This window comes from Schistocerca americana, chromosome 4 (assembly GCF_021461395.2).
Source record: "Schistocerca americana isolate TAMUIC-IGC-003095 chromosome 4, iqSchAmer2.1, whole genome shotgun sequence".
In the NCBI taxonomy this organism is placed as follows: domain Eukaryota; kingdom Metazoa; phylum Arthropoda; class Insecta; order Orthoptera; family Acrididae; genus Schistocerca; species Schistocerca americana.
The window spans coordinates 315,292,849-315,305,275 of record NC_060122.1 but is presented as its reverse complement, the minus strand read 5'-3'; the positions used below and the strand labels follow the sequence as shown (position 1 = coordinate 315,305,275).

The 12,427-nt window shown below is 39.6% G+C and overlaps 1 protein-coding gene across 4 annotated transcripts in view; it reads left to right on the top strand.

The window, feature by feature from the left end:
• The window catches only part of LOC124613188 (kinesin-like protein KIF21A), a 504,551-nt gene that overhangs the window by 333,432 nt on the left and 158,692 nt on the right, over positions 1–12,427 (top strand). For all 4 annotated transcript variants that reach the window (XM_047141839.1, XM_047141838.1, XM_047141840.1 and 1 more), the window contains exons 3-5: positions 10,250–10,489; positions 10,622–10,840; positions 11,207–11,362. In XM_047141839.1, the coding sequence (XP_046997795.1) occupies positions 10,250–10,489; positions 10,622–10,840; positions 11,207–11,362 (615 nt within the window). The remainder of the gene's footprint in view (positions 1–10,249; positions 10,490–10,621; positions 10,841–11,206; positions 11,363–12,427) is intronic.

The following is a 12,427-nucleotide window of genomic DNA, read 5'->3' as shown; positions in this document are numbered from 1 at the left end:
AAATTTAATGTAGTTTAATTTTATACTGCAACAAGTTTTGCTAGAGGCTGCAGATTTCGTTTTGCTCAAGAAAAACATACAAAAGTAACTTTAAATATATTGCATTTCAGAAACTATTTCGAATAGGGCATATGTCCATATTTAGGTTTTTGCTTCAAATGGTAGTTCCTCTGAATATTGACCATTTCTCCTGAGACAACCTTTATACTTGGACTATCGTGTATGTTAAAATAATTGTGTGTTGTGCATACCATTATATTTAGTATCCCACCTATCCAAAGTAATTAAAACCTTCATAAAGGCTACCAACACACCAACAACAGCAACTATAAGTGCAACAGACATAGAAGAAGACGTACCAGAACACCTAACAAGAACTCCTGCACAACAAGAAAACAAGAGCAACAACACTAGAAGAGGACGCCTAGAACAAATCAAATAAGGATACAAAGAATAAAGAGCTGAACTCCGATGGAGAGGTGCTCAGTTAAGAAAGCGAGTTGCAAGCTGCATCATTATGCCAAGAGCACAGAGAATGGAGTGACGTCTCAAGTCGCCATGTGGTCTGCTGCTCCAAGCGATCTTGACCGTGAGAGCTAGTTGCCTCTGTGGGGTGCAGCGAGCTACCTTGCAATCTGATCTGTAAGAGTGGTGTGAAGTAGTGAGCTAGAGAGCTATTTTGCAGTCTGATTCCTGAGAGTGGTGGGGAGAGCAGTGAGCTAGTGAGACAGCCTAATATATGATTGGTGAGAGTGGTGGGGAGCCTAAGCTGTGTGGAGGGGAGTGATTCCTGGATCACTTTGCGATACCCTCTGACCGCCCAGTAGCTGAAGACAACAGCTTTAATGATCACCCGCAACACATTCAGAGTCAGGTGCTAAGTCAAGGACAAGAAGTAACAACTCACTCAAAAGTATTGAACTTCTGAAATTTGAGATATTCTTTTGAACTCAAGAGTGGAAACATGATGCTGGAAGTGCTTTCTGCCTTAATGTAATGTCCTCAAGTACTTCTTTCTTTTGTCCCAGTAGCTGTGTGGTCAGTATGGCAGATAGTGAAGCGAAGGTGCCCAGGTTCGATTCCTAACTGGGTTGAATATTTGTTTCGACTGGGTAAAGTGTTTACTTTCATATTGTCATAGTATTACTACTAAGATAGCTGAATGGATACTGCCCACCAGCCAATAAATAGAAAGAAATGGAGCTTTCTTTATTTTCTGTTTTCATGGAGGAGAAAGCTTTATGTAATAGTAAAGTGTGAAAATCCACAGGTGCATGTGGTGTATGCATTTTTTGTAGCTTTGGAAACATTTATTAGGGATGCAGGGTGGGCCACTGTTGCAGCAGCCTATTCTAGAATTTTCATCCCACTCATTACAGCCACCAGAGACACGTTCTGAAATTGGATGAGCTATCATTCATTTTCTTCCTAATCATCCATAATTCACTCTTTAAAAATATCTGGTTCTTTGAATCAGTTCAGATGTTGACTGCCCATCTCCAGTTCTGTGTGCATTCTATACTCACACAGGTACTGTGAACAGTGTGCAGGGGATGTGTGATTAAGTTACAGCCTTGCATGCATGCAAGAACATTTCTGAAAGACATTGCAGAGTTCATCGAAATGATGCAGGCACTGCAATATAGTAATTCATGCCTAAAAATAGGACCACCACTTTAATCATAGGTCTCTCCCTGTGAAAGATTCGCAATGTCTATTTGATCACAGGATTTAGACACAGGATGTAGACACATGGAAGTTCGGATCTGTCCAGGGAGCACGCTCAGATAGCGGAAGCACTTAAGACGACCTCTTCGGTAATGCAGTAAATACAGGTTAAAGTCCTGGTGCAGCACAAGTTTTCATTGTCACCAGAACATTGTTTAGCTCCAGTTCCACAATATTCACAAATGATTCTTGAATGTGAAAGTGTTGTGTATCCTCACAGTATATAGCTCGCAAATGCAGATTGTACTGTATTGCCTCTGGGATTCCAGCAGGTTCCACTCTCACTGCTGCATTTGCACTTTAAATTGTAAGAATAAATTCTATAACAATGTGTTCTTTCTGCTTGAACTTCAGATAAACATTGTAGGTGAAGAGGGTGCAAGATATTTAGCTAGCATCTTACCAACACCTTAAATCTACAATCTTTCAAAACGGCTAAGTAACCATTTACTGTGATTGCAAAACAGGGTTACATTGCTCAAAAGGTCAGTTTTGTTAGCCCAGCATAGCACACATTAACCAATATTCGACTAATTACAAATATTTAAAAATACAGGCAGACAACTATGAGCCATCAAGATCAGTATTCAGCTTATTACCTAAACCAGTTGCAACAGAAAACTGTAATGGTACACACCACACATCCACTTCAAAAATTATTACATACCTATCCGATTTTGTTCCGTGTCAGCAATCTATTTTAAAGATGAACTAATTTTTTGTTGTATAAGTATGGAATCACACTGAACTCTGTGACTGTGGAATGTAATTTTATGTTTTATTATGTTAACAACAACCGGTCACACAGTTTTAAATTGCATAACTAGTTTTGGAGTTGATAATTGCTCATCTTCAGATACTTGGAACACGCTTCTTTATATATCTGTGCTACAGCTCATGCCAATAAAAATCCCACTGCATGACAATTGTGAGTAAATGTTAGTGAAAGTGATAAGGAAAAAATGGCTGTGAAAACCAATATATTATTGATTTGCTTTATTGTGTACACAAATGGTGTAGTACAGAACTTAGTGCCTTTTAAATCGCTAAAAACAGTTAGCTGAAATTGAGTGTTTAGCTACAAAACTACTTATGGAATATAAAGAAACAAGAGTAAGTGATTGCAATAATAATATTATTACATGAATGTATTTCGGATTCTTTCCTGTGAATGCTGATAGTATGACAACTATGATTTCTTCTTCTTCTTTTTTCCAAACACACATTCACCAAGAAAAGAAAGTAGAATAAACTGTTATACAGAAAACCACAGAAGATTCCACCTTTTATAGTTCCATACTTCTCTTAGCCTTTGTACCATGGTGACAAGTCTTTGATGTTGACTAGGTTATTTCTCTAGATTATGCTTTCTTTCATTCACATCTTTATCCATTTCCTTTACATCTCTTTTTGGCTGAAGTAATATTTGGTCCACTTTTAAGTTTGACCTTCCATCATCTAAATTTTCGAGTATGTGAACCAATTGTGGTGGATGCCTTGAATAGCACTAACTGGCTACAGTTCAAAAGATCATCTGCACACAGTGACAATGGAAACTCCACTCCATACTTAAACACCCATATGTTAGTGAACCTGATGTGATGGGGTCATTAATGTACCATTTCGTTCAAGTCCCCTGACAATACAGGGACCACAACTGTGATGCCTGTGCTGCCAGCTTCCAATGCACGCCAATGAATAGTGACCTGTCTTCTTGGGACACTAGGACGCATGCCAGTGGCTGTCATGCCAGATGACATTTACTGCAGCTGTGTGACACCTGTTGGGAGAGCCCTTGGTTGGATGGAGATACTTTCAGTGATGAAACCATTCTTTCATTTATGGAACATATAGAAGATAAATTTGAAGTAGCTTACTCATTTCAAAAAACACACAGTGGATCACAATTGATTAAAGCCTCCTCTGCTGCACAATCTAGAGGTCTTCAGACATGAATTACTGGGTGACTACTGCTACAAATGAAATTTTGAAGATGGTTCTAAGAGTTAGCTTTTACAGACATTTAACACTCCAAACAGCCAACACGCTAAGAACTAATCTGAAAAGGTGAGATGTACACACAGTCCAATGCATCCAAAAAGGTCCCAAGGATAATCGAACAGATGCATGCTCCTCAGTCTTGGTCCTAAGAATAATCAAACAGGTACATTTGCTTCAATCTTGGTTTCTGTAGGAATTTTTTTCATTCTCCGGGAAAAAATTAGTCATGATGTACAGGAATGACGCGAAACTTTATCCCACCGCCCACAAAGTGTTTCTGACTCTTATGCTTTAGCTGTACGTCATCCCACTGCACGACAGACTCAAAATGCGAAAGCTGCGGTTGATCACTCCGTGAAGATCATCCTTGCGAGCAAACCCCTTTGTGTACCAGCGAGCAAACCCCTTTGTGTACCAGTTGTATGCATCATCCTCCTCCATATTCACCAATTTACCCAGTATGCAAAAAGAAAGGAAAATATGTTTATAAATCACCTGATTCCCTGTCATTTACTGAGGTGAGAAAGAAATACGAACGTCTACATCCTGTCGAGATACCAAATTATGCAAAAATGACAGCTATCACCCCCTCCCACTTAGTTTTCTCCAAATGGATCTACAACTGCCCCACCCCCCTCCCACTCATGGCTCCCTCTTTTTACTTATCTCCATAAAAACCCACAGATCAGAGGACTATAGTCGAATTCTTTTATCTTGGCGGCTCGCGCATGGCCGCCCAGACGCGGGAGACTGCTGCGTTGCCAGTTGCAAACGACGCACACGCCAAAAGAAACAGCGCTATAGTATAGTATAGTTCGCAAACTTACGTTTAGGGGGGAGCGCACAGTTTATGAAGTAAAGCCACCACGGCCGCATTAACCCTTTCGCTGCTACAGAGACGTACTCCCCGCATTCCGCACTGTGCGCGATTTTGTCATCACAGCACTGTTCGCCTGTGCAGACACATGGTGTTCCGACTGCTTTGACACACTTATCATTGGATTCACAAAAACTATTTGGCCCAAAAATTTTATTTTTACGCTTCTTCTTGAGTGATACCTCCCCTCCCCCCCCCCCCCCCCCCCCATAAATGACTTAATTTTGTTTCGATGTTCAATGCAGTTATTGTGCAGCATTAAATGTAGTAAACCATTGCACGAAATTTTGAAGAGTTTGCAGAGGTAAAAGTCCATAGCGTATACTTTCCGTATGGTCGTTTTAGTTGCCACAATGTTCAGAATGAAATGTGGACAATATACCAAAATTACATATAAAATTTAATTTAAGTACCAGATAGGTGTCGTATGTAATATTGAGAAATATTCCATCTTTCGCGACTGTAATAAAACTTTTGTTTATACCAGAGTCATTTCGCTCTTTTCTTAAAAGTTCTGATTAAAACAAAATTGGTGAAGTACACAAAACTGAATTGTGGACGTAATAAAACATAGAAACCAAAATATATTGTCAGTGAGGCGCAACGCGCAAAAAATTTGTGTTTGTCACAATGGACAGCAAATACTTGCCAAAACATAGATCAGTTGACGAAAACATTGAATATGATGATGTTGCCAAAGCAGCGAAGCAAAGAATTGCGTCAGACAATCAAGTAACTCGGCAACGTACGAGCCGAAATTCTGCTATAAATAATACTTTTAACACTGTGGCAAAGAATATATTTCAATATGAATAGTAAAACAGCGACTGCGGAAGAGAAGATATACAAACAAAACAGATAACATGAATATTGTATGTGTGCCTTTTCGAAATATTGGAGGACAAAATTAGAAAAAACCGAAAACTTATTATGATCATAATGAAGAGACAAAGAGATCTAGAAATTTCAAAAAATCACATTCAAACAAATAAAATTCATGAAGTAAGGCACCTCGATATTGTTTTTAAATAAACAAAATATTAAGAACCGAATAAGGTTTGAACACACAACCTTCCACTTTGTATTCAAACACCTTAACCATTACACTAACGCAACTCATCATTTGAATAAACTCCTGGAGGACTGTACAATGTCATGCAAAATACCGACAAACACTGATGATATGACTATAAATTACTCACGTTTCGTCGAAGTACAATAGGAAATAAACAATTACCGCTGTTCTTTATTTCGAAAAAGCGGTTCGTGAGAATGATACAAACACCTTTCCTTGCTATCTCCTGAATTAGGAGGCTAATTGCTTGTTTGGTTTAATTAATTAATAGAATATGAAGCAATTGGTATAAGGAATGCTTTTTCCAAGCTTTCTATAAAGGAAAGTCTGCTATCAAGACATTGCTTTTGTTCAATTACTTTATTTATAACCGAACGTTTCTGAAACTGAAGCCACTCGTCCGTGGTCTGCACTGCAGTCAAGCTCTGGCAACATCGTTCTCTGTTCATTGGCTGACTGTGTTTTGTGACGTCAGATGCGCAGAACGAACCTAAACTCGGCCGCCGTCGTAAATCACGCACACTATAGCATCATCCAATGGATCAAGGAGCTGCAGCATGTGGGTCTGAGAGCTGCCCACTCTTCACATGTCTCCACACTCACATCAGATAAACGCTCACAAGAATCTTGGCCACCAAAAGTTACAAAACGAGGAGGAGGAGGAGGAGGAGGATTGGCCAGTCTGGGGCCAGAACTTGGATTGTTTATTTTATTTTATTTTTTTTTTATTTTGTTTGCATCAAAGCTCACTATCTACTTCAATGCAGTGACGAAGAATGCTGGGAGCTCTGTCACGTCTTTAGTAACATTTGACTCATGATCCTAGGCTTGGACCAAGCTGTGTAGTCTCCTGGGACAGTAAAGATGGTAAAATACCTTCAGGTATCATCCCTCAGGATGATATTTGTAAGTATTTGTTCTTGCTGAACACCTTGTGTCCCACTTTGTGACAGCATTGGCATCCTCTTCTTTTCCAGCAACCTTTCAAACACACAAACTACTAGTTAAAGACATCTCCCAATGGTTCAACCCCCACCTTCCCCACCTTGAGGAAGTGCTTCACACTCTTGCTTCATCACATAATGTGGCTCCAGGCGTGATTCATAATGAGATGATTCAACATCTGAATGTTACTCACATCTTCCACCTATTCAGGGTCTTCAGCTGTATTTGACACACAAATGTATCTTCCCTTTGCAATGTTGACGTAGTAACATTGTCCCAGTGCTTAACCCAGACAAAGACCCAAGAATCCTTCACGGCTACTGACAGATTAGCCTCACCAACGTACTCTGCAAACTGCTTGAAAGGATAGTAGCCCACCGGTTGCAATGCATTTATGTCGCCTTTTGTACCCTTTTGGTTTCTGGGAGGGACAATCCACAGCCAATCATCTGTTTAGGTTGGAAATGTCAATCAGACAGGCATTTTCTAAATGCCGACACCACCTGACAGTTTTTTGACCTTCATAGTGCATGCAACACACATTTTACTTACCCTCAATCACTGGGCCTCTTCAGCCAACCCATCAATTTTTATTTGACAGTTTTTGTCCCAGCGGTTGTTTTGGGTTAGAACTGATTATCTCTCAGCCGCCTAGATATTCAAGAAAATGTTTTCTTGCAGGTAAGAGTGTTACTCTTCCTCCTTGCCATCGATTGGGTAGTGTTCTCCATTGGACCCCTGGTCATCCCTGCACTGTACATCTACAAATTTTGCATTTGGTGTAGCTCTTATTCTTCAGTCTTGGCTGAACACCAACTCCGAGTTGTCATCCAGAGTGTCTCAGCTTGAATCCTTCTCCACGGTTTCAGTTTCTCACCAGTGAAAACGGAAGTCATGCATTTGTGCATCGTATTGTGGTCCATCCTGATCCCAAACCTATTTGTGTACCCACCACTTGTACATTCTCATAGTCCTGAGTTTTGGGACTCTCCTTTGATAAAAAGCTAACTTGGCTGCTCCATATTCATCACTAAAGACGAACTGCATGTGGAAGCTTAATGTTCTCTGCTTCATTATCGACACCTCTTGCAGTGTGGATCACATTACTTGCTCCATCATCATGGAATAAGACTAGCCACTGGCACCTTCTGTACTAGTCCTTTAGCACGCCTACTTGCCTAAGTGATTTTCTTCCTTCTTCAGTTCTGACTGTACCGACTATTGCTCACTTATGCAATCACCAGCCAACAATTTTCTAATCATCCAACTTACCGGTTTCTTTTACATGAGAGGAACATTGAATCTCTTACACCTGCCCTTGGTTGGGGGATTACCAGTAGGAATGCACCTGTACTGGGACCTCCACTCAACTTCCTTCGAATGTCCTTCCATCCTCCCCATGTTTTCCTGCACACGCCACCTTTATTAGTATCCAGACTGAGAATTAATATTGATTTATTTAAAGGTCCTAAAGTGTCAGTCACTCCCATGACCTTTCGGTGTCTGTTCCTTCCAGTTATTCAGGACTATCAGGATATCATGGTCGTTAATACTATTGGCCCTAAAACCAACGGTTGGGTGAGATATGCTTTTCTATCTCCCGCTGACTAGGAACAACATTAGTTGCCAGGACGTTTGAGTGCTTTTACGACAGATGTGTTAGCCATTATCAGAGCTCTACATTTTGTTGGGCAAATGCCCCTAGGCTGCATTTTAGTTTCTAGTGACTCAGTGAGCAGGGATCCAGACCATTGATCTGTATTACTCCTGTCACCCTGTGGTGAGCTGTTTATGACCTCCTCTTGGACCATAGTCATGCTTGCTGTTCAATTGATTTTGTCTGGGTCCCAAGTCATCCCAGAGAATGAATTAGCTGACCATTTGGCTAGAGAAGTGATTACTCAGTGAATGTTGGCTTTGGTGATTCCTAGTGCAGATTTGCAAGTGCATATAAGATATCCTTCAATGAAACAACTACTCATGGGCTACTGTCCCCTCCACACCATCTAGGAGAATACTGCAGCACTACACTCCTCCTTCCATTCTGCTTGGAAGGAATCCTGTATTGCTTCTGCATCTGTTATACCAGGTTAACCCATTGTTATATTTTATGTAATGAGCCACCCTCATGTTGTGGTTGTGGAGCATTACAGATAGTGGTTCATTCTGGTGGAATGCCCCCTCCTTCTGGCTCTCCAGGGTAAGTGTGATCTTCAGGATTCTTTTCCTCTAGTACATACAGGCGACTCGTGGGCAGTCGAACTGTTGTTGTTGTTTTTAGGGGAAGAGACCAAACTGCGAGGTCATTGGTCTCATCGGATTAGGGAAAGACATGGGAGGAAGTCAGCTGTGCCCTTTCAAAGGAACCATCCCGGCATTTGCCTGGAGCGATTTAGGGAAATCACGGAAAACCTAAATCAGGATGGCCGGACGCGGGATTGAACCGTCGTCCTCCCAAATGTGAGTCCAGTGTACTAACCACTGCGCCACCTCGCTTGGTCGTCGAACTGTTTCTTGATTATTTTTTGTGAAAGTGATTTCTGTTCTCAGATACAATGTAACAAACTATTTTTGGTGTGGGGGTGGGGTTGTGGGGTTGGGCATCTCCTGCCGCATGCTAGGCCTGAGGCATCCTTGAAATACCACCTTCTCCAGCTACATCAGTCATCCCTTTTGTAATCTTGTTTTAATTGCTTTTAGAGGCAGTCAGCTCTTTTTGACCACACCCTGTTTTCTGTTATGATAATTGGTGCTCTTCCCCTCTGTAGTGTTTCGCTTATAATGGGTTGGGGAGGTATGTTTCCTATTGCATGGAGAGGCCAGGGGACACTCACCTTGCCCCACCCACCTACTTGACAGATTATTTCTTTCTTCTGTTTTCCAACTGATTTACATTATATTTTTGACCTTCTCACTTTTACTATTATGAGTCTTCCATCTAGAAGCCATTCTCTCTGCCACTGTCCTGTCTTCAGTTGGGTTAGTGAGTGGTGAAAGGCAGCCCCTCATTTGCTCTGCTGTCTGCACTGGAAATTATTTCTCAGCTGTGGCATCAGTCTTGTCTTAAACACCTCAGTTTTTACAGCTCCTGTGTACTCTGATACTCTGTTCAAATTTCAGACCGATGTCACTATCTCAGAATGAATGCTCTCTTGGCTTAAGGACTGTAAACATCACTGTTTAGTTCTTTAGCCACCAATCAACCAACTATCCAACAATCCAGTGGTAATTAAAGAGACATTCCTGTGATGATTTATATATGTGCCAATTCAGTTTCTGTCTTCACTGCTTACCTTGCATTAGGTTCTCACTTCTTAAATTTAACTGTGTATTTTGTTCCATTAAATTAATGTCATTGTGAACCATTGATCATTTCAGTGATTAACTTTCAGATTTACGGACCTGAATGAGCCTTTATTTTGTAAATTGCTTAGTTATTATAAAATATTAAATCTACTACTTTTTATGCTCAATCCTTTTTTCACTAAGAAAAATGACCTCACACTTTCTTAGCTAGCTGTTTGAGAGAGAATAAATAAAACATTTTTATGCCCGTGCACTAGTATGTTAACATTATACACTATACTGCAGAGAATAATATATTATATACTTCTTTACTTCAGACTGGCTCAGGGAAGACTTACACTATGGGGACGGGATTTGATGTTGAAGTTGACCCATCACAGGTGGGAATTATACCAAGAGCTATTAATCATTTATTTTATGGCATTGCCTCGAGAGTGGAGAAAGCAAAAGAGATGGGACAGCCACCACCAGAATTTAAAATTATGGCACAGTTCATGGAGCTTTACAATGAAGAAATAATTGACTTGTTTGATCCTGCAAGGGAGCAATTCACAAAGGTGAGACACAATTTCCAGACTCACTGCAGTATTTATTATTAAACTAAAATGTATTGAGTATGTACAAGGAAATAATTACATAAAGCCTTACTTGAATTTCTTGTGTTATTTTCTTTAAATTATTGTTTTCAGGGAAAAACTGGTATAAAAATTCATGAAGATGCAGAAGGTGGTATTTATGTTGTTGGTGTAACAATGAAATCTGTCTCCTCAGCAGAAGAGGCTTTACAGTGCCTTAGGTTAGGTGCTTTATCAAGAACCACTGCTAGCACACAGATGAATGCTCAGTCTTCAAGATCACATGCAATATTTACCCTACACATCAAACAGCAAAGGCTCGTGAAAGTAGAGGTAATTGGAAACAAAACTGGTTGCTTCCTCCCACATAGCAGTCTAACTAATGTGGTGATCCATTGTTCTTGTGCACCAGTTATCAAACAAATAGTCACAGGATTTAATTCACCTCCACTGAATGCTTATCTTTCACTGCTACTGCTAGATATATTCATAAAATTTGGATCTATTATTATAAACATCAAAACATTGTATAGACAAATTCTAATAAGTAACTGCTTGCCTTAAAGAGTAATTAAAAAAATAGAGCAAAGCAGCTTTATTTGTGTAAAGGTTAATTATACAACTATATGAAGATAGTCTGAGGTTATATGGATTATTATTCATTGATACATCTGTAAACTCTAATATTCTGAACTTTAGACAGATGATGATGAAAATCCAACAGACGGTGGAAAAGAGTTCGAGACATTAACAGCCAAATTTCATTTTGTGGATCTGGCTGGTTCAGAACGTCTGAAAAGAACTGGTGCCACTGGAGAAAGAGCTAGAGAAGGGATATCAATCAACTGTGGACTCGTGAGTAATGAATAAATTGTAACATTTTATATATACCGTAGTTATTAAGAGTCCTTGAACACACTGATGTTAGAGAGACAAAACAGTTTATTGAAAAACATTATATTAACTTGCAATATTGAAAAACATTATACAAACTTGCAATATATATATATATATATATATATATATATATATATATATATATATATATATATATATATATATATATAATGAAACTTACCAAACAAAAGCGCTGGCAGGTCGATAGACACACAAACAAACACAAACATACACACAAAATTCTAGCTTTCGCAACCAATGGTTGCCTCGTCAGGAAAGAGGGAAGGAGAAGGAAAGACAAAAGGATATGGGTTTTAAGGGAGAGGGTAAGGAGTCATTCCAATCCCGGGAGCGGAAAGACTTACCTTAGGGGGAAAAAAGGACAGGTATACACTCGCGCACACACACACATATCCATCCACACATACACAGACACAAGCAGACATTTGTAAAGGCCTTTACAAATTGGTTGCGAAAGCTAGAATTTTGTGTGTATGTTTGTGTTTGTTTGTGTGTCTATCGACCTGCCAGCGCTTTTGTTTGGTAAGTTTCATCATCTTTCTTTTTAGATATATTTTTCCCACGTGGAATATTTCCCTCTATTTTTATATATATATATATATATATATATATCTCGGAACGTGGAATGTCAGATCCCTTAATCGGGCAGGTAGGTTAGAAAATTTAAAAAGGGAAATGGATAGGTTGAAGTTGGATATAGTGGGAATTAGTGAAGTTCGGTGGCAGGAGGAACAAGACTTCTGGTCAGGTGACTACAGGGTTATAAACACAAAATCAAATAGGGGTAATGCAGGAGTAGGTTTAATAATGAATAGGAAAATAGGAATGCGGGTAAGCTACTACAAACAGCATAGTGAACGCATTATTGTGGCCAAGATAGATACGAAGCCCACACCTACTGCAGTAGTACAAGTTTATATGCCAACTAGCTCTGCAGATGACGAAGAAATTGAAGAAATGTATGATGAAATAAAAGAAATTATTCAGATTGTGAAGGGAGAC